At 39.2% G+C, this 22,316-nt stretch overlaps 1 protein-coding gene across 4 annotated transcripts in view; it reads left to right on the plus strand.

The window, feature by feature from the left end:
• The window catches only part of RAI14 (retinoic acid induced 14), an 87,976-nt gene extending 69,288 nt beyond the window's left edge, over positions 1–18,688 (plus strand). The window contains exons 5-18 of one of the 4 annotated variants that reach the window (XM_074932261.1): positions 874–938; positions 3,530–3,587; positions 4,066–4,136; positions 5,578–5,684; positions 7,894–8,072; positions 8,744–8,772; positions 9,736–9,822; positions 10,482–10,568; positions 11,286–11,346; positions 11,692–11,810; positions 12,335–13,861; positions 14,641–14,790; positions 16,333–16,398; positions 16,657–18,688. In XM_074932261.1, the coding sequence (XP_074788362.1) occupies positions 874–938; positions 3,530–3,587; positions 4,066–4,136; positions 5,578–5,684; positions 7,894–8,072; positions 8,744–8,772; positions 9,736–9,822; positions 10,482–10,568; positions 11,286–11,346; positions 11,692–11,810; positions 12,335–13,861; positions 14,641–14,790; positions 16,333–16,398; positions 16,657–16,734 (2,684 nt within the window). In that variant the 3' untranslated portion in view covers positions 16,735–18,688. The remainder of the gene's footprint in view (positions 1–873; positions 939–3,529; positions 3,588–4,065; positions 4,137–5,577; positions 5,685–7,893; positions 8,073–8,743; positions 8,773–9,735; positions 9,823–10,481; positions 10,569–11,285; positions 11,347–11,691; positions 11,811–12,334; positions 13,862–14,640; positions 14,791–16,332; positions 16,399–16,656) is intronic. The other 3 variants (XM_074932262.1, XM_074932264.1, XM_074932265.1) reach the window with 3 other exon arrangements.
• Positions 18,689–22,316: the final 3,628 nt, after the last annotated feature.

A 22,316-nucleotide genomic window follows, 5' to 3' on the forward strand; every position in this document is an offset into this window, starting at 1 on the left:
CCTCAGGATTTATTAGTTGTTTGGATAATAGGAGGTTGCCTGCTCTCACCTGAGAATGTTGACCCAGTATTCATTAGGGAAAATCTTGTCTGTAATAGTCACATTATTTACAGTGAGATTCTGCTGTCACCAGTGGCTCTGTCCGAGTACTAAATCTTGGCTCCTCCTCTTCTTAGTTACATGGATAATTTGTTCTTTTGCTATCTTGGCCTCTTTAATTTTTCAGATGTTGTGTAGGATGAAACTAGAGGAAAGACTGCAGTCTTTCATCATAAATCCATAGTCAGTAAATCATTGTATTGCATAGCTAAATATAAACTCACAGATGCTAAATAAATTAACAGAAATGGGAATAATGAGATGCAAACCAAAGTAGACGTGTTCTGAGTCCCCTTCTGTGTGCAGTCCACAGATGATACAAAATTGTAGTGGTATCTGGTGATTTTGGCTGGTTTTGCTCTCAGTGCTGAGTTCCTTTTTTATTGCCAAATGGAAGAAATCATGAAGACACTTGACAGACATCTCTCTGCAAGGGAGGCTGAGTAATATAGGAAAATTGTTTTTTAAGAAACAAAACATAACTTCGCAATCTTAGACTTACTTCTGCCAAGGTATAGTCTGACACAGTGTTTGTGTCATTCCTTTATATGAAGCTAGACATTAAGATTATTCTGTTACCTGCCTGAACAACAGTCTGTTGTAAACACATTCTGTTTGATGTAGGTTTTTGTCTTATTTTCTCTATCCTTACTTCTCATGTGTCATGACAAGAACAAGACAGATAATTCAAAATGTTGCCTTTGTTGTGGAGAAGTTTATGCCTGGTTTTTGGTGTGATTGAATACTTAATTTGCTATGCTTTTATTCATTTAGGGCACAGTGCTTTACATCTTGCAGCAAAGAACAGCCACCCAGATTGCATTAAGAGGTTACTTCAGGTAAAGTAAAAAGTTAAATAATTTTTTTTTTAAGTTTTCCTTTTGTTCCTCTACATTGGTTCCACTAGACATTGACGCATTTGCTGCTAGTAATCTGCATCATATCATGTTCCTATACTGTTGTCCTATCTCCTTGCGATCAGGAGAGGTGCTTGAGTTTAAAGACCTTTTGGGCACTATGAATGGATGATAGAAAACAGGGTCGTATCTACCCTGAGTGGTCCACAAATACAGTTTTCCATGTGCAGGTGATTTGACATAGCAAGTTTGGATTTCAAGCAGGTTGCATCTTCTAATTTGCTGTGTTTTGTCTGTGTGGTTGGATGTAGATAGGTTAAGAGGTATAGGGGAAAAGGATTTTTCACTTCTGGGGGGATTTTGATATAGCTCCACTGCAGTACTTTCTGGCTGTGGCTGACCATAGAAATGTCTGTCAAGTTTAAAGTCAAAGGGAGAAGAAACCAAAGTAATTTAGATGCTAAAATATGGAAAAAATTTAATCCTCAGTAAAATGAGGCAAAGGACAGTTAGAAAGGGAATATAAAGAATGGGGAAACAAAAACAAAAGTGAAGACGAAGATTCTTGTGATGTTGAGGCTGAAGATGTGCATTAGTAAGCAGCAAGAGACATTCTCTACCTCAGCCCCGTTTCAGAGAGCCAGGTGAGTTTTGGTGGAGGTGATCAGAGTAATGGGACAGATTTTTAGGAGTTTGGAGTTATCAGTAAGACTGTGGCTCAGACTACAGATGAAATAATAAATAATGACCCTGCTTGAGCACAGAAAGAGAACAGATCCCATATCCCAAACCTCTAAATTGCTTTTCCTTGGTTACCTCAGGGCTCTACAGTCATCCCATGACTGACCCCTGTTAATGTCTTTGACAATATTGGGTCCAGTTTCACTGATTCCCACCTCCATACTTGTTGCAAGCTGATTCCCCTGTTCCTCCACACCTGGAAAGGGTTATCGTTAATCATTGTGGCTCCCCTCTTGGGGATTTCATTGCAAATAGCTACTTCTAACGCAAATCCATTTACAGCATAAACAGTGACATCAAGCTGTTACTGATGGTATCGCATGCAGCAGCATGATCAACTCATAGATCATGCTCCTGCATGATACACATCAACTCATACAATAGATGAGTATTTATACCGAATAGCTGCTGCCCATTCACTTACCAGTTACAACTGTAGAGTGCTTTTGTTGATATCTTGCTAATCTTATTTAAATATGGAGATTTCTAAATATGTTCGTAAGTGCAAAGCCATTGGTAATATATTTCAATAATATATGCTGCTAGGATTGCTTTCTTGCTTCTGTGGACCAGCTTGGTGATATAAAGTGTACATATGAGGAATGTCTAGTCCTGACACGCTGGAGTTGAAGAAAGACAGACTAAATAATTGTTTTACACAGGCAGAATCTTAACATTTTTGTTACAGAATGTGGTAATCAATGTGAACTTGTTTTTGAAGAAAATCATAGAAATGTTGGAGGCAGTGATACATTTGAAAGTCAAAAGCTCTAATGTTGGTTTTTTAGAAGCCCATTATTTCAGGATCATATCTTCTTGTGTCCAGAGAAGAGCAGTGAAGCTGGTGAAAGGTCTAGAGAACAAGTCTTGTGAGGAGCAGCTGAGGGAACTGGGGTTTATCCTGGAGAAACCAGAGACTGAGAGGAGACCTCATTGCTCTCTACAGCTACCTGAAAGGAGGTTGTAGTGAGATGGGTGTCAGTCTCTTCCCACCTAACAAGCAATAGGACAAGAGGAAATGGCCTCAAGCTGCACTAGGGGAGGTTTAGATTGGATATTAGGAAAAATTTGTACCCTAAATGGGCTATCAAGCATTGGAATAGGCTGCCCAGGGAAGTGATTGAGTCACCATTGCTGAAGGTATTTAAGAGGTGTGTAGATGTGTCACATAGGGACATGGTTTAGTGGTGGACTTGAGAGCGCCAAGTTTATGGATGGACTTGGTGGTCTTGAAGGTCTTTTCCAACCTAAATGATTCTCTGATTCTCTTCCTTTGCTGTAAACTAAACCTAAAATTTTCTGTACCAAAGCAAGTCTTGATAAAGATTTGAAGTCGTATTTTTTTTATTCATTATTTTGTAGTCTAGATTGATCTGTAGTAGTTGGTGGCTTATAATACCACAAAATATAACCAAGTTGTTGATGCTTTAGTTTTTACAAATGCAAATGAAGCCTTATTGCCTTTGAGGGAACTAATTGCCTTAGGTTATGGTTGCTTTAACTCTTACTGTAATGTAAAAAAATACAAAGCTTTTCTGAGATGAGAGTTTCTTTCTTTTTTCTATTTCCTGATTTAAATTGTTCCAAAACTGTAATTATTTTTTTTTTAATATCTCTCTCACATGAGTTTTTCCAGTGGCTTCAGTATAAACTGAAAGGAGAAGATCAGACTGGTAGAGGGAAGGGCTGTGCCTTCAGTACTGTCTTCTGGAGTAGTTCATAAAACTTTTCTCAGAGATGTTCAGCACTCTGTCCTTAGCCTAAAACATGTTTTACTTTCTGGGTGTTTCTCTAATTGCTCTCTTTCCCCTTCTTCTTATTGAACTGTGCAGAGTAAATGTCCAGCAGACAGCACTGACAATTCTGGGAAAACAGCTTTACATTATGCAGGTAACTTCTTTGTTGAAAGCTTGTACTATCTATTTTGTTGTGCTTGATATTCCTAGCTCCTCAGTCTGGTGGAGCTTTTTAGGTTCTAACTACATAACTCTAGTGAGTCCACCTGATGGTTTACAGATTGTGGGTATTTTTTTAGATAAATACTGTGAGTGCTGAATTTCAGTTAATTACAGTTAACAAACTTGACTTGCACACTTGCAAGTGCAGAGCTATTGGAATACTTAAGGTTAGGTTTGTTTTTATTTAATTCTTCGAAGATTGTATCTTCTTATGCTAACTTGGATCATTAATATTGGTTGTATTTCTTTTTAGTCCTTCTCTCCTTCCTTCTTAAAGCAGAGAAATACAATTTGATTTGTTTTTGTTGAACCCCACTGTAATGCTTAAGTATTGCAAGTGGAAATGCGGAACACAAATCGTGAAAATGGGGTTTAATGGACCTTCATGCTTGTCTTTTTTTTTTTTTTAGCTGCATGTGGTTGCCTTCAGGCAGTTCAGCTTCTGTGCGAACACAAATGTCCAATTAACGTCAAAGATTTGGTATGTACCTCTTCTCCCGTCATGTACTTAAGATACTTAAGCTCTTTTACCACCCTCCACTCCAGCCAATCTCAGGTGCAGCAGTTCAAAGCAATACTATGCTTGTATTTCTTCTTGGATTTCTCTGTTGGAGGGAGTTCATTTTGCAAATTGCCATAGCAGAGGTGGGGAAGTACATCACAGTCTCATACAGTAGTGGCATGATATGCTGCTTGTTAAATTGAGGCATTGGTGTAAGTAGCTAGAATCAATGCTGACACATTCAAAACATGATAAAAATCTTTCCATTGACTCTAGTAGGCTTTGGAAAAGGCCTGTTAGGTGGTCAAGTGCTGTCAAATGCTCACAAGCCCAACCAAAGTATGTTAAGTCTGAAGGAAAAAATTGTACTTGCTGTAGTCTGAAGGCTCAGGGACACTATATTCATTATTATGAAATGTTTGCAAACAATCAGGTCTATTTTGGGGAATGATGCAACTGCCTGATAGAAAACCTTCTGATGAAAAAGGGAGGGGGCCTGACAGAAATTAGGTGCAAAATGGAAAAAGAAAAAAAAAAAAGAAAGGGGGGGGGATATAAAAATATTTAAACTTGTTCGTTAGTTTTCAACTTCTCTCTGTCTCCTTTTCACCTGGTCTTTCTAATAAAAAAAATCTGTTACAGAGGTTAGACCTAAAATTTAAGCAGATGCATTTTAAAGGCAGAAAAGGCTTGTTCAGTCTTAAGACTGTAGGAGCATCTTAAAAATGTCCTCATCTTTTGTCCTGGTTGATCATAGGAAAGAGGGAGGGAGCCAGAGCAACCTCAGAGGTGCATGACAAAATGATAACAAGCAATGGTCAGAATTTGGGCAGTGGATCCAGTTGAAAATTTCAGTTAGGTACTAGAAAAAACATAATCTGACCATGAAGGTGTTAAAACACTGGAACTGGTACCCAGAGACTTCATGGTGTATCTGCCTTTGGAGATGCTTAAAACTTGACTGGATGTCTCTGAGCAATGTACTGTAACCTGAAGTTTGCCTAGCTTTGGATTGAGAGCAAAGGGGGAGAAACCCCAAGATGACCTCTGAAGGTGTCTTCCAACTGGCGTTATTCTGTGATTATATGAAATGTGGTTTTGCCTTGTACTTAGTTAAAATTACCACTTTTGTTGTGGAGCGACTTAAAGGTATTGTGTAGTTCCAAAACCATCATGTTATAGCATTAAGCAAACAGAAAAGAGAGTACAAAGCAAAAAGCACTCCTACTCCTAATGCTTTGCATCCCCAGTAGTCAAGAAAGGAATTACAGTAAACCCAGCTATATTTATGATTCACGAGAAAAATGTGCTGATAGCGCCTTGTTTGTGCTATATAGAAGTTCATAGCTGACCTTTAAATCTCAGTGATATTTATAGGTGGATGGATAATTGTTCATAGCTTCTTTAAATGCATTCCTAGGATGGGAACATACCTCTGCTGCTTGCAATACAAAATGGTCATACGGAAGTCTGCAAATACCTTCTGGATCATGGAGCAGACATCAACACCAGGGATAAAAATGGAAGGTACAGCAGGTTAACATGTTAATTCTTCCCCAAGGCTGACTGTCAGATGAAGCTTTCTTCTCAAATCCTTCCCAAAATAGTTGTTGTTAGGTGAAATAATGCCTTCTGTACTGGACAGCATATCCTGATATTTTGAGAAAGCTTACAGAATTCTGCCTAAAGGGAAAAGTGCAACAGAAAAAACTATGTAACTATAAAATTAGATGTGCCTGTAAGATTTCCCTTAAGCTACCAGAGCATTTTTAAAGAAATCAAGAATCTGATTGATAGCACTTGCCCACACATCACTTCGTACATGTCACAGTTTTAAATGCTGCTCTCTTCTTGGCATGAGTTAGTTTCTCCAACTTAAATCCTAAAAGTTTTACTTAGCAGTGACATATGAGGAAGGCTCTTTTTTCTACCATAATGTAGCCACAGCAGCAAGAGAAGAGTACCATAAAGCTATCTAATGGAGATGCTGTTGTCTTAGAGATTTGTTGCATTAATAGATAGTGGATGTGCAGAAAATGGATTTTAAAAAACAACATCCTTGTAGTGAAACATGCACTTGTTTTTATGATACTGATGAAGATCAAGAGTCTTTGAAAATTGTGGACTGTTTTATAAACAGTTGGTTAAACTGTGAAGGTAGAGCAGGATGCTGAGAAGACTTGGCACTTACACCTGATAGCAATCTTGATTATCATATGTGATACAATGCTCATACTGTTCTTTGACAGCACCTGGGAGGACAAGACTGGGCCCTAACTTGGTTTTTATCAGTCCAGAGTTTATTAGTGCACTCTTTGTTTTAAGCTGCCTAAAGAAAACTTCTTAGTTGTCTTGGTTGGTTTGAATAGCCTTTTGGTGCTTTGAACCAAGGTATTGCCTGCTCTGGGACCTCTGCCCTCCCCTCACTCTCTTACTGTTTAATCAACAGAGAGCATTAAGAGTTTCTAGTTTAACTGGATGAAGGCATTTCTGTCATAGATATAGCCTTATATTTTTGTATTTTTTAAGAAAGTACTGTGTGTAGATGCAAGAAAATCATACAACATGAATATATCATTTCACTTCCTTCTTTCCTTCTGGTGGAGTGTAACAACTCTTGCATCTCGTGTTCACAAAAGTGGTTAAGTTTTTAATGAAAAAGGAAAATCCTTTTTGGGAGAGGAAGGGGATAACCTTTGAAAATGGTATATCCAATTTCCTATCTTGTCCAGACTGAGTTAATTATTTTGGTAATCTAAAGCCGTCCCTGTGACTCTGGAGGTGTTATTCAAGTTACTACTCAGCAGTACTTTTTAGCACAGCACTGCAACAGCCATCATTTTTCTGGGGCTTACCCATTACAGGCAGTATATTTAGTTCATCAATGAAGTGATTGTCTAAATATGTTGCAAATATCACTGTAGTAACTTTTCAGTCTCGTATCTGTGCTGTGCAGTGTGTTTGCCAGCGAACATGGCCAAACTATTAGGCATGTTTTCATGCTGAGAAGGGAGAATTATGCCTAAGCAAGAAAGCAACATTAAAGCATGCTTGAAATGTGGGTTTTTCTGTGTGTTCCTAATTATTCTGTACATCTCTTGTGACACCTTCAAGTAATTGTGAAAAACAAATACAACCTGTTAGGAGAACACTCTCTGTGTGCTGCCCTTACTCTAGGATCTGACACTGTTAAGCTGTCTGATGTCGGAGAGGGAATTGATTGTGCTCTAATGGACTTCTTTTTTTTTAAACTGAACAGGTGAGGAGTTGAGGTCAAACCCATCTCTTAGTCTCACTGAAGAGCTTTGAGATTGTCTGGCTTTTTGTTTGAAATCTGTTTGTCTGTTTTGTCTTTAAAGCAACATGTGAAGGAGAGCAGCAATGAAATAAATGCTTTCATGTTGTACCACGACTTGCAGAGCTGTAATTGGAGTGTGGCAGTAAGGTTTGGTAGTCTGACTTTATCCTGCAGTCATTTCTATTTATGTCTTTTCTCCTGACCTCAGTAACCCTTTTTAGAAATCCAAAGAATGTCAATTCCCCGCTGAGGAGTATGGGGAAGAAGAGGAGGGGCAGGAGAAGCAACAGTTATATGTATGTGTCAATACACATGTTGATAAAACCTTGCACTTTATTGCACAATAACTGTCTCACTTTTTTCCTAAAAAACCGAGCTGCTGCTCAAAGAGTACAGCATTGACACTTACTCTGTGTGTGTTTTGTTTGTTTTGTCCAGAACTGCTCTGATGATGGCTTGTGAAGTGGGCAGCCTTAACATGGTGGAAGCCTTCCTTAGGAAAGGTGCAGATGTCAGTTTAGTAGATGTCTTTGGACAGAATGCCCTGCATTACTCCAAGCTCTCTGAGAATACAGGGATCCAGAATCTCCTATCATCAAAGTTATCTCAGGATATGGGTATGTAAGAGATGCCGATCTACAGTTTTATCACTTCTGGAACTGGCCTATGTGTATATTTAGCAATGAACAAATTTACTTCATAAGGTAGGCTGAAAAGTTTCAAAAGCCATCTTCAAGGTGTTCTGGGTGAGGCTTCCCAAAAGCAGGAAAATGTGGTCTTTGCCATAGATGGTAATATTTAGCATGGCATAAAGCACCGAGCAGGGCAAAAAGAGGCGTTTTTGGAAAATAAAAGGTAAGCTGATGTAGCAGCATCATGAAATGTAGCTTACAATTTTGAATAGATCCTTTTTTATTATGTGGAGGAGTAAGTTAAACGTACAGCTTCTCAGTAGAGGAGTTGGAGGAGGTACTAATGCATGCAGAGGGTTTTATGGTCAAGCGAAGATGGATTTCTAAAGTAGGAAGCCAATGTGCAAGAATGGTGTGAGATTATAGTAGGATAAGAATTGTCGCAATCCTCTGAATTTTATCTCAATATAAAACCCAAAAAGCAGCAGAGAAAGGATTCAAATGGAATTTAAAAATTAAAGTATATTTCTCAGATTTCAGACAGGAATTCAAAACACAAAGTAGTTATGGTGTGAGAAGTAGAGCTGAGAGAGGGGTTAGGAATGACAGACAACTTTGATAGCTGTTCTTAATTGCACGTCTTTTCTGCTTCACAGATACAAAGTCAACAACAAAAGCAAAGCAGGTATTTTTCCTTTTGGTTTTAAAAATACTTGGGCTATATAGACTTGTAAATTAAGAAAAAAACAGTAATTGATGTGACTAGAAGCACTAGTAAATGTCACTGTGAGATGGGCTGCTGTTAACTACTCTGTAATCCGAAAGGGTTTTGTTGCGTATTTAAGAAATGTGTTTCAGGAACATCCCTTTTAGACTTAGCTTCTCTCTGTAACAGCAGCCACCACCCTCATTGAGAAAAGGAAAGGAGGGGGGGGGTATGTATGTGCACACGTGTGCTGGGAAGATATTCCACTTGTCTCATGTGTAACGCAGGAGCTTGGTTTTTGGCTCTCTATCTCTTTAAACTGTGGAGAAGATGATCTGGTAAAGTTCCCTGTTTCCAAAACATAAAACTGAGGATAATCCCTAGTTACATCTTACTGGAGACCCCCATCTCTGAGAATCCCAGCAGATTTAGGCAATTAAATTAGTTTCTTACATTTTTTATTTAGTATCCTATCTTGGAGTGCAAATAGACCTTGTAGACCTGCTGGTGGCTGGAAAGTGGACGATGATGCAGTGCATTGGTTCATTCCTTCTCTGAGTAGAGAGGTGGGAGCTTAGGCAGAAGTTGGTGGAGAGGAAACATGGTAGCCTTTAAGAATGGCATGACTGGACTATGTATGAATGGAAGTATTTAAGATCACTAGTGCTAAACCTATTGTTAGCTTCTGCTTTTTCACTAAATCTTTTGTTTTCACTGAAGCATGGATTACAAGAGGGCAGATTCTTATTGTCAGGCATGTTTAATATCTTTATGTTAATAGAGATGTAGTCTTTACATAGAAAAAAAAAAGACACTGCATGAGCTGCTAAAGTTGATATTAATGTGGGGTTATTTTTTTTTTTTTTTTTCAATAAAACAACTTGCTCGGACTTTACTAACCAAACTAACAAACCTACCTTTTCTGGCTGGTGAAACTTTCAGCATGACCAAGGCTCTAAATTAAGTTCAGAAAGAAGTGGAACTCCAAAAAAACGCAAAGCCCCACCTCCTCCTATCAGTCCTATTCAGGTAAAGAAAAGACCAATTTTGAGATGCTTTTAGGGGGTGAAAAGCATTTTGAACATTATGTGATTAGTGTGGGCTGGATTTATTCTGTCACTCTAATTTTTATAAGTCTGTCTTACCATGAGTGCTTTTCCTGACATTAGGATAACACCATAAAAGCACATGTTGGTTAGGTTAATTACTCAAGATGGCTTGAAATACAGCATGGCCTAAGATATAACTGTATGAATTTCACTGTACAATTGCTTCTTCCACCTAAAGTTGAAGGTCCTCTTTTTTTTTTTCCCCCTAACATTCATAAGTAAATAATTATGTATATTTTAATAATAAATATATATGTACACATTATTATATGCATATATACACATGAAAGTAAAATATTTAGATATAGAGTATCAAAATGCAGTTTAACAGTTAGGTTTAATGTTAAACTGGAATGTTACCTGTATAACAGCTACACTGCGTATATAATACCGACTCAGAGCACTGAATAATTAGACCTGCTCTTTGAAACTAACCTAGAGGTGTGACTTATGTTAGTGCAGGGAAAAGTATTCTTTAATTTCTCTGTGTGTGTATATATTTATATACAGGCACATGTTAGAGAGAGAGTTATATGTAAACATATATGTACATACCTATTTATATAAAATCTTTTACAGCTTGGTGATTTGTCCTCTCCACACTCATCAACTTCAACTCCCATGACTGGAAAAGGGCAGGCTTTCTTTGCTGATCAAGTGTGCAAGGTATCAGGTTCTTATTGTTCTTATGAAGCTTAGGGAAGGAAAATGTAATATCTTAATAATCTATTTTGCTTAATAATCTACTTTGCTGACTGCAGAGTCTCTTGTGAATTAATTAGCTGAGTTTTAGGAACAAAAAGCAATGCAAATCTATCTTTGATGTAATTTATAAAGTAAGTGAGGATTACTTTAATGTTTACCGAATATGTAAATATAATTAGTTATAAATTAGTATTTAGGAATATGGTTATGAAAGTAAATATTAATGCTGTGAAAGCTCATTACCTATTACAAGTGAAGTGCACAGCATGGTACAATGCAAAAAGTCAAAACTCTTTCACCAAAAGACAACAGGGAAGTGGTTGAGTGTGCTCTGTCTGATCTTTACCATATGGTATTGAATACTTTTTGGTTTTTTTTAAATACGTGACAATACATTGCTATTATTTATCACAGAGGCTGCAGCCTTACAAACTATCTATGGGATAGCTTCCCATATTTCATAAATATTTGATGAAAATTGGGCAATAGAACTTGAATGGCTTTAGCAGATTTTGAAATACTGACCACATGCTACAATTAAACAAGACCCCAGAAATAAAAGAAACCCACTTTGCCAGGCTTTTATCCAGCAAGATCTATACTGTCTATACTTCTCTTTAGTGAACTGTCCAACTTTACATCTGCTTTCTTCGAAAGTGTTTTCTTTTGATGTCTCAGCAGGAAGAGTTCAGCTCCTCACATCACGATAATAAAGACAGGCTGAGTGACAGCACAACAGGTATACAATAATACTGAATCCTTATTTTCATATTTGATTAGGTCTTCTAGGTGGTGTGAAATGTTGAAATCTGGTCAGAAATCCTCTGTACCTTTCCACTTAGAACGTGAGCCACAATAAGTATTGACAGTAATGTTTTGTAATTTCACTAGCAGCTCCCCACCAAAACCTGCTGCTGTTGGGTGATCTGACACGTTTTTGGGGAAAGAGTTTCTAGGAACAGTTTGCTTGCTCACTATACTTAGTGGTCATGGGAACAAACAGTTTAATTTGAGAGGTTAGAATAACTAGCTAGCATTCCCGTGTTTTGAAAGCTTTTGAATCTTGTTTTGGTTTTTTTGAAAGGTGCTGATAGTTTATTGGATGTGAGTTCTGAAGCTGACCAGCAAGATCTACTTCTGTTGATGCAAGCAAAAATTGCTTCTTTGACATTGCACAATAAGGAGCTGCAGGACAAATTACAGGTGGCATATTTTTGTGCTGTTCTAGTGCTCTCTTAATCTTCTAGCAGAACAAAGAGCGGCTTACTGTTTTAAAGATGTATTATGAAGATAATTTAATGAGCTTGGTGGTAAGATCATGGAAACACTCTGCCCCAAAGGATTAAATCAGTGTTTTGATCTTCTCACTTTTCCCATAAATTACTGAATAACTTGTTTATGATGATAACCACATTCTAAAAGATGTTGTTAACAGTTGTGTTAGCAGAATTTTGATTTGCATGCCTTTGATTATTAGCTTATGGAGATCAGCCCAGACTTTCAGAAGAACTTGGCACTTCCTGCCTTCTGTCACTGTAGATGACTGAATGGGAGCGGCTTTGAATTTTGGGTTTGAATAAATGGGAGGGATTTGAATTTTTCTAAAGCTTTTTTCTATGGTACTTTGATTGTCTGTTTCTGTAGGATGTGGCAAGATTTCCTATTCTAAAAAATATGATCATGTACTTGTTTCTATTGTGCAATTGTTCGGCTTTCTTTTTGCACAGGAAAGAACACCTAAAGAAGTGGATTCAACTGTAGAATCTTATCATTCAACTCAAACAGAGTTTGAGCAAAGAGCAGATAGACAAAATGAGTTCCTAGCTCAGGAGCTGAAGTCTACATTAAATGCCACCCAAATTCAAGAAAAGTTGACAAGCCCCAGTGAAGTAAAAATAAAGTACCTCCAGGAAGACTTAAAGGATGTGCAGAGGAAATTAGAGAATTCTGAAACCAAAAGAAAGCACGTAGAAGCTCAGGTCCAGTCTAGAGTCCCAGAAACAGATTGTTTAAATAGCACAGACATTTCAGAAAATGGTTCTGATCTCAAACCAAAGTTCCAGGAAACTCAGAACAGTTATGAGGAAGCTGTGAAAGAGGTTTTGAATGTACAAAAGCAAATGAAGCTGGGTCTTGTTTCCTCTGAAAGTGAAGAAACCAGTTCTGATCTGAGTAGGTTGAAAGTTACATGTGGAGAAGTTGAAATGCTTAAGCAAGAATTGAAGAGAGTGCTGGAGGAAAGCGAAAGGCAAAAAGAGAAAATGAGAGAGCTACAGAAAAAGTTTGAAGAAAGAGATCAGAATGTGGCAAGCAAATTGTCTGTGGAAGAGTGTGAGGAGATGAAGAATTCATATTGTTCAGTTATTGATAACATTAATCAAGAGAAAGCATTGTTGATTGAGAGGTACAGAGAAGGGCAAGAGGAAATTAAAAGGCTACAGGACAAGCTGACAAATCAGACGCAGTTGGAATCTAGTGCTGAAGCTGGAGAAATGAAAGATGCAATGCACAAGATGGTAGATGAGCTCAACAGACAACTTAGTGAATTGTCTCAGTTGTACAAAGAAGCACAAACAGAGCTTGAAGAATATAGGAAGAGAAAAACTCTAGATGATATAGCTTTGGACTACATTCCTAGAGATGAACACGAGAAACTGATGCAGGTAACAAATTCCTTGAAATACAAAGCAGAGAATGAGTTATCAGAAATGAAATCCCAATACACAAAAGTATTAGATGAAACAGAAGAACTAAAGCAACTGTTAGATGCTCAGAAACAAAACTCTTTGCCAATTACTGAACACCATCAGGTGATGAATGCACTCAGAAATACTGTAATGGAAATGGAGGAAGAAATAAATGAGCTTAAAGTACTGCTTACCAACAAGGAAAGCGAAGTAAGAAACTTACAGAAGGAATTACTGGAAGAAAAAGCTGCAATTAATGACGCAATGGTACCTAAGGCTACATATGAAAAGCTCCAGTCATCACTAGAGGGTGAAGTTAGTGTTTTGTCATCCAAGCTGAAGGATGTAATCCAAGAGAAGGACAATGTGTCCTTAGATGTTACGCAACTGAAAAATGAAGTTTTGCGCTTGAAAGAAGAGAAAGAAGGGATGCATACTCTGCTTGAAGCAAAGGAACAGGAGGTGACTGGTCTTCAGCAAAAGTACCATCAAGTTCAAGAAGATCTTCTTGAGATGAAAAGATATTCTGAAAGCTCATCAAAACTGGAAGAGGATAAAGATAAAAAGGTTAGTGTTTCACTGTAGTGGAGAGATGGTACATGAGTTCAGACTGCTAACATGTTGGATGGTGCATGGGATGATGTGTCAAGTGTCACAGAGTGGAGTAACTTTTGAGTGCATTTGTCCATCTAAAAATTCAGATATCAAGCAAGTTTTCAGTATGTTTAACTTCACAGTTGATTTCCCTCCCCTGCAGAGATATGCGTGATCTTTTCATTTACCTCTTTTAAGTTCTGTTTAGGTTGGGTTCACACTATTTGGGCAACTGAAGTTAAAGAAGTGGGATTTAAAGCAGGAAGAGATTCCAGAGGAGACAAGAAAACAAAAGATCAGAAATGACCAAAATTCGCTATTCTGATTTTACTATATTATCTCAACCTTAGCATGACTTGTCTGTTTTATCCTCTTCAGCTACCATATCTGTCACTACAACTTCCTTTATAAAAAGCTGTGTATTTTGCTAGCTCTGAATAGCTGGCCTGTGTTTGGTATGTTTCTGCCTCGTGTTCAGCAGCGGTATTTGTAAAGGTGGTAACTGAAATCCCTGTTTGCAAATATTGCTGGCTTTCAGAACAAGGAGTGCATTTTGAATTGTCTGGGCTAGGAAAGGGATAGAGAAGCATTGTAACCCTTTGCTTACATGTATCTGTTTGTCCGTTGAGTTTGTTTACATCTTGGTTTTCCTCACTTCTTAAATTTAAGTTACAAATAACCCCAAGGTGAGAGTCACAGGAATACAGTATGCCTTGCAGCTTTTCATGAAAGCCTCTTTTTTGTCTCCCTAGATCAATGAAATGACCAAGGAAGTTAGTAAATTAAAAGAAGCATTGAACAGCCTTTCTCAGCTTTCCTACTCGACCAGTGCTCCCAAAAGACAAAGCCAGCAGCTGGAAGCATTACAACAGCAAGTGAAGCAGTTGCAAAATCAACTGACGGTAAGTGTGGTATTTGTAAACCCACCATTATTCCCAGCTCTCTGAAGATACGCATGTCATTCTTCACTCTGCCTTATTTAAAATGGTGCACAGTAATGAGTACTAGGAAAGGAATTTTCATCCAGAAATTCTAAAATTTCTCTGTTTGAAACATTTAGGAATCTGCAAGTCACAAATTGCTCTTTAGAAATAGTCTAACTGAAGAAAGCTGTTTTCCCCCATATATTTTCTCAGATCAACAGTGGAGCAAAGTTTCTGTATTTGTAGTGAAATGCAGTGGCCAGCCCTGCTGCTGAGACCCTGATTTGTGGAAAATGTGGCCAGTGTGCAGTGCATTTGTGTGTTTTCTCAAGAACACTCATCATCTGAAGTTGCCTTGTTTTTTTTTCTTAAGCTAAAATAAATTCAACTTTCTGGAACAAAGTAGTCACTAAAGGCATGAAGTTTCAAATTGAGTAAATTCATCTGTTTACAGGGAGCACAGTTTATTCTCTGAAATTCTGAACTGCTTAAAGTTGTTATTTTAAAAATTATATTCTTTTGTGTATGAAAGGTCCAGTCTTCTAAGCTTGGTTGACTCATAATTGCTATTTCCAAGAGCTAGCCTGTCCCAAGGAGCACTTTAATTCACTACTGATGGTGAAAAGAAGGTACTGCCCACCACGGGCCTTTGTTGAGAGCTCTGTAGTAACCGAAAGGAGAATTCCCAGCCTGGCATGCTAAATGGCTTACCTGTTGTCTGCTTTCCTGCCTTGCCCAGTAGACAGAAAGAAGGGTCAATATGCTTATGGGCCAGAAAAATGACCTTGCAGTAGGGAGAAATAAGTAGGCAGACAGTTAAACACTGCATCCTGCCAGTGTAAAGGCCCAGACTGTTTCTTATCCCAGTCCATCATGTCTGAAAGGACTCCTCACCTCCCACTTTAAGGACCAGTAAAGCAGTGTCAGGTGCAAAGATACGCAACACATGAGGAAAGTGGGTTACGATTTAAAACAGGACAGAAGCATTCTTTCCTTTTTGTAGGCTAGCTTTCCTAACAGCTTCACGTTTATTTGCAAAGATGGCTTCTGGGATGTGGTATCTGTGATCATGAAGAAGGTTGGCTTTCCTTGTTTGAAGTACAGTAATTAACTAAGGATTTCATGGGTTAAGACCTTTTTTTCCCTGGGAAGGCATTAGCTGACAGATGGGTCACTGACTTCAGGGAAGAGTTCAGTTGCAGTTGAGGGTTGATTGGTGAGAATATTGTTGGCTTTCCTCAATTCTGATTGTTGATAAGCTCAGGAGTATGTGCTCATTCTGCATCTTTGCAGCTCAGCGCTTCTTAGAAGTGATGTAATCTCACCAGCTGTTTTGCTGGGATGGGTAGAATTATCTAGATTATGTTTTCAATGGCTAATGGCACAGTACTGTCTGAGCTGGTTTCCATGCATGCCTAAGACTATGGTTTGTAATTACCCAGAGCTCTCTAAATCTAGTTGGGGAGTTCTGAATTCAACAGTTCTGAATGCTCTGTGACTTTCTGCTTAACTATTTTCTAGGAGACAAAGAAACAACATCAGGAAGTTGTCTCAGTCTACAGGATGCATCTTCTCTATGCTGTGCAGGTATGGTTGCATATTGTCAGTTACACAGTGTCGGTATTTTAATGAAAGATGTTTCTTCTGCAAATTTAGCAAGAACTTTGCATGTTTTATCTCAGACATCTTACTGAAAAGGTATGACTGTTTAAGCACAAATTCAACACTGCTTCCTTTTAGGAAATTGATCTAATTACTCTATCTAAAAAATGGTTTGTAAATCTTCTTAAAGAGTAGAGAAAGGCTTGAATTCAATCATCTTTTCTTCTTTTTCCCCTTGTTTAGGGTCAAATGGATGAAGATGTCCAGAAAGTGCTTAAACAAATTTTATCTATGTGTAAAAGCCAATCACAGAAAAAGTAAACAAAAAAGCCAAGGAAAACTCCCCATTTTTATTAATCCTGTTATGGGTGTTTATCTAGATTTGCCTTAACATAAGATTTTAAATTGGCAATTTGCTGCTTTTGTGTTATTGTGCTGTTTGTGAGGTGGATTTGTTTGTCTGTCTCTACCACTTACCATGTGTATTTGCGTGTGCAGTAACTAAACACATGCCTGCTTTTCATATCCAAAATGCAAGTATGTTCTTCAGACTTTTACCTAGGCCACTCCATGTCATGTTTACCCTGAAAATACTTTCTAGCTTCCTCCAATAGTTGGGGATTAATCTAGAGGAAAGCAGTTGTGTTGCCTGGGTAAAGATGAAATTCTCCATAAGGTCTTCTGTACTGTTTATAAGCTGCAACTTGTTACTGGGGATTAATTTGGTTGCTTGATGTTGTAGCACTTGGATTCCTGACATTTTGCCATATACAGTCTTCGGCAGAGCAGAAGTAAGCCTTGCAGAAGTGAGCAGAAGTAGATATTTATGCTAAACCAGAACATCAAACAGCTACACTTCTTAGTGTAATATTATTTAAGATTAACACACCATGAGGTAGCTGTCCCAACCCATCCAATGCACTGAGTACACAAAACTCATACCATGCTTCACAGTTTCCTTTCATAACTGCCTGGTAGTGGAATAAAACTATTTCAAAAGGTAAAATCATTAGTTTATTGAAGTTCTGTACGAAGCAGTACAGAAACATAAATAACCCTTTATGATAGGTTTAGCTATCTATGCAAGTGTTGGCCATGAAGCTCAGGAACAAAACCAGAACATATACTTTAGACAAGGGATTCTAGTGAACACAGGATGTTTACAGTGAATGTCAATGCCTCATATTTCTTAACCTCACTTTTGTAAAGATCTTCTCTTCAGTATATTTTTATTGGCCCTCTACTGAATTTTTTTGTAACTAAACCATTTTTTCTACATAATGTTTGCATTAAGCTTATTAATAAATATTTTTAGGTAACCGTGTTTTAGAGAGTTTCTTTTTATACCCCCAGGTATTCAGTAATAGTGAAGCATAGTGAAGTGTTTTCAGTTTGTAAGAGATCTGTACGGAATAATAAACCTGTCTGTCAGTGTGGTCCAGAGCAGTGAAGTGTAAAATGCAATTCAGCCTGCTGTTCCAAAAAATGTAGAAATGATAGGTAGAGAACAGCAGAAGCTGTCAGAAATTTCTGCATGTTGTTTCTAGAGGCTAGGGGCATCAGTAAAGCCTTTATCAGCACTTTTAAATTTAAAGTCAAGTAAAAATGCTTGATGTGGCATAGTATGAACTATGGAAAAGTGTTTCTACGCACACACTGCACTTGAGCGTACAACCATTCTAACTAGCTTGCAGCTTCACTATGATGTTTTTTTTTAATTCCTGTTAGTGGATATGTCTCTAATAGAGAAATCTTCCAGAGCTATATAATCTATGAAGTTTATGTAGAGTCATAATATGACAAGAGTCAGCAGTGCCTCAGACTGACTGGACTCATAGTGCACTTATATCACATAATTCCTAACCCTGACAAAACTAAAATGGATTTTAAAAGCAAAAAGGAAGATCACACCTTTGCATCAGTTAGACCTTGGTGTTTCTCTTCTTGGGTGGTTTAACTAATGCCTGCTAACTTTGAACAGTATTTTTTAGTTAAATGGTTTTGAAAATGCTCCAAAGAAATGTGAAAAGACTTTTGCTGCAGCACTTCAGAGAGAACAACGAGATTTTAAGCATGCTATTGCCACAAAGTGTAAAACTTGATGAAACATTTTGTAGGTTGCCTGATGAATTTAGTCTTCTACTTTGTTTTAGTTTATATATTTATTACAGCTATCTTTGGGGATTATTGAAAATTACATACCACAGCATAGCAAGTTTCTTTATATGTAATTTACAAGAAGTTTCCTTCTGCAGCAAATAAACTATTTCCAATTTTTGCATCTTTGTTCTTTTTGTGTCTTCATTTACTTTTTGTACTGAGGGAAATCTCACTACACTGTTTTAACTTAGTGCAAATATCTTCTATACGTCATGCTTAGATAGCTGTCAAATATACTGAGTTTTCCTCCCTGAAATTGCAACTTGATTATTAACTTCCTTGAGCTGTCAGGTAGAAGAGAATCCACTCCAAACCCTGTACAACCAGTTCTACAGATTATGCCTTTTATCTGATAGATAAATTCAGAGCCATTCCTCACGTGGATGACCTGCTAGAGGTAATGCAGGTTTCCTGTTTGCCACTGGATGCATTCCAACTAAGTTTAAAACTACCTTAGAGCAGTAGCACAGATTGGTGAGGTCCCACAGTTTTTTAAAACTGTGGTTCTTTATCACTTAGCACTTCACGCACAGAACATATATATATGTGTATATGCGTATGGATACATATACTTTTTAAATTTAGCAATAGTTACACAGTCAGCCCCATTGCCTTTTATCATCTCTTCTACTCTGAGTTTCATTTGTGAAACTAATTTTTCAGTAACTTATTTGATAACACTGTCTTCCTATCTGAGGGTGAAACACACAAACAGCAGGAATTGCACCTCTTTTAATAACATCCTGTGGGGTCAAGTAGCTCTAGCCTCTTGAGAAAATTTCTGTAAGCTGCTCAGTACTGGGTTTCCTTTGAAAAAGGCTGCTGACAAACTGGTATGCAGAATCTGTTCATGGTGAGATCAGCTGGCAGGGAAGATCACATCTGCTTTGATGGCTTTTGTGCCGTCACAGGCAATGGGCCTGCTGCCAGGTATCTCTCGTCTGAATTGCCATTTGTTTTCCTTGTGGATGGCCAGGTTCCAGCTCTTGCATAACAGGGTTGGTTTTTTTAGGGGCAGACCTGTGGCAGTTCTGCATTTTGCCTTCGAAGTTGGTTGCTGGCACATGCTTCCCAAGCATCGCTGGTCTGGTTGTTTATTTCTGGTCTCCTGCATGGGCAGTCATGACAGCATGGGTCTTCTCCTGGGCAGCATTTTTATAGCCGATTTCTTCCCCTTCCCCACTAAGCATATGAGTACTGGGATTGAACAATGCTCCTATCAAATTCACAGACTGCAGTTCGCACACAACAGGTAATTTGGTCAGACTGCTCAGCTTGAGCACACTGGCTCTTCTCACCCATCCCATGCCCTGTCGCAGTAGACAGGAGTGGCAAATGGTGGTAGCAGACTTCAGAGGACTGAGTGGGTTGAAATTTGGGAGATGTCTGTTTAGGTCTGCATTAAGATCACTTCTTTTGTGTTCTTTTTCTCTCTTGGTGGAGAAAGGCAGTGCAAGTCCCTGTAAGCAGGTGTTGCCCTCATTATTTGTCATCTGGCTGCCACAGGCTCCCTCTTTTGCCAAGCTAGATGAGCATGAGAAGATGATGGAGAGTGAAGCGATTCTGCCCATTTCATCATCAATCAGGCAAGAGCTTCTTGGAGTGCGCCATGTGTCCTTGACGGACAGATCTTTTGGGTCCAGCAACATGTAGGGGCACATAGTCAATACTTGAACTCAAGCGTGGTTGACCCTCTGAGATGAGTCTGACTACCTGGGCATGCTCCACACCAGCAGGACAGCAGCACTCTTGTTCCTTTCCTCACTGTCAAGTCTGTGCGTGCTCCCAGTGTGGCTTGTGGCTATTTCCTGCTCACAGGTCCCTTATGCAGGAACAGGAAAGTGGTTCTTGGTCCCCGTGTACCTGGTTTTGGTATGTTTTAGTTTTTTTCTGCACAGTCCTACTGCTGGAGAATGGAGAGCATCAGTAACTGTCATTCCACAGAGGGTGGCTTTTCAGAGGAACAGGAGATTGAGAGTAAAATAAACAGTTGCCAGATGGCTTATTCAGGTACCTTAGGGGTAGAGAGATGCAGTAAGAAGCTATTATCTCCCCATGCTGGCTGAGGTGGGGGCTCACTGACGGCAGAAAGGCCTGCTGGTTTCCCTTCCACCACTCTTCAGGTCAGCTAGGTGACGATGTGCTACGTGTCAACACAAGACAGCAAAAGCCAAGGGAAGGCCATGCTGCTGTGTGCTGCAGTAAACTGCAGCACAGTAGTGCCCTAGGAGAAGCAACCAAGGAAGGGCCAGTGGAAAAGCTGGCTGGAAATCTCCTGGCAGATGCTACATCTCTGTAGAGCTGCAATTTAGTTTTGAAGCCCACTTCATGTTATGTGAGTTTTCCCAAGCGCTGGCTGGCTCCCTGCCTGTCTGGGGGAAGGAGGTAGGTGGTGTGTGACTTCACTGCTCTGAATGTTTCAGAGCTAAATAAATTACTGTTGCTATATGTATGTTGTGTTTATACCATAAAAGCTGCTCTCTGGGATGCTTTGGCAGTGTGGGGTACCAGCCTACAGTGTGCAGGAGGAGGGTAAGAGGCTGAGGCCCATGTGGGCCACTGGAGAAGCATTGCCTCGGGGCGGTGGAGCAGAGGGGTCCATGTGAGCCTCTGCCCATTGACCTGCCCCCAGGGACGTTCTGGCTTTGGTCAGGCCAACCCGAAGTGTCCTGAGGCTTTCTCCACACTGATGCCAGCTTTTATCTGAGCAAAAAGCAGATGCGAAAGGCTGAAGCAATCTTCCCTTAAACGCGGCAGAGACCCATATGCTGCAGGGGAGAACCTCTGGCTCAAGGAGTGTGGTCGGGCCTCCTAGTGTGGGACAGGTCAGGGAGCAGAGGCAGCCTCTTGGGGCTTCGGCTGTCTGTGGGGCCAGTGCCTCAGCCTGCCGCTGCGGGAGGTCTCGGGATCCAGGCTGCGAAGCAGCTGCACAGTGGGTCACAGTGCTCCATGTTGAATGAACACTTGGAAATGCTCCTGGAGGAGTTAGGTGTTGAGGTTTCAGGGCAGCAGTATAGACAGATGTGGTGTAACCCACCGCATATTCTGCACGCACAAGCAAAACAAATAGGAATTCTTTTAGGACAGATCAGTGGTTTAAATCCTCTATTCGCTGTGGTTTTGGTCTGCCACAGTGAGCACTAAAAGTGCTCTGAATTTAATGTCAAGCCACAGTTCAAGAGTTTGTCTGAGTACCTCGAAACCTTCATCTATAGCTCTGTAGCAATACTGTCTAGTTCAGCAAATGTAGGTCACTGGGGGTGCTCATGGGTGCAAGCCAACTCTCGCAAAATGTTTCTCGGAAGTGAAGTTTCCAAATGCTTTTCTTCATCCCTGCCTCCTCCTCCTCTATTTCGATCCTTCACTGATCCTTTTGAAAATAAGTAATGGAGATACTAAGTACAGACTAGAACCATACATTATTTTGGTTTTATGTCTGTGTTCTTCTCAGGGCAGTAACAAATTAATTCTCCTCATGTTAACAGTCATTTCTATAAACTTTCTTAGAATTACATACAGTGGTGAACTGCAGATGAAGTGAATTAAAATCTGTGATTTAATAAGTTTCTACTTTTTTGAGGAAGCCTAATACAACTTTTGTAGCTACACAATAGTCCTATCAACAAACTCTGCTGCTGGCAAGAAAGCCGTGTGCTTTTCTCAGCACTTACAAGTGTTGGCTTCCCCAGGCATAGATAGCATGTGACAAAATGGCTTCTAGGAGAAATGATGGCCTCTGTCTT

This window comes from Athene noctua, chromosome Z (assembly GCF_965140245.1).
Source record: "Athene noctua chromosome Z, bAthNoc1.hap1.1, whole genome shotgun sequence".
In the NCBI taxonomy this organism is placed as follows: domain Eukaryota; kingdom Metazoa; phylum Chordata; class Aves; order Strigiformes; family Strigidae; genus Athene; species Athene noctua.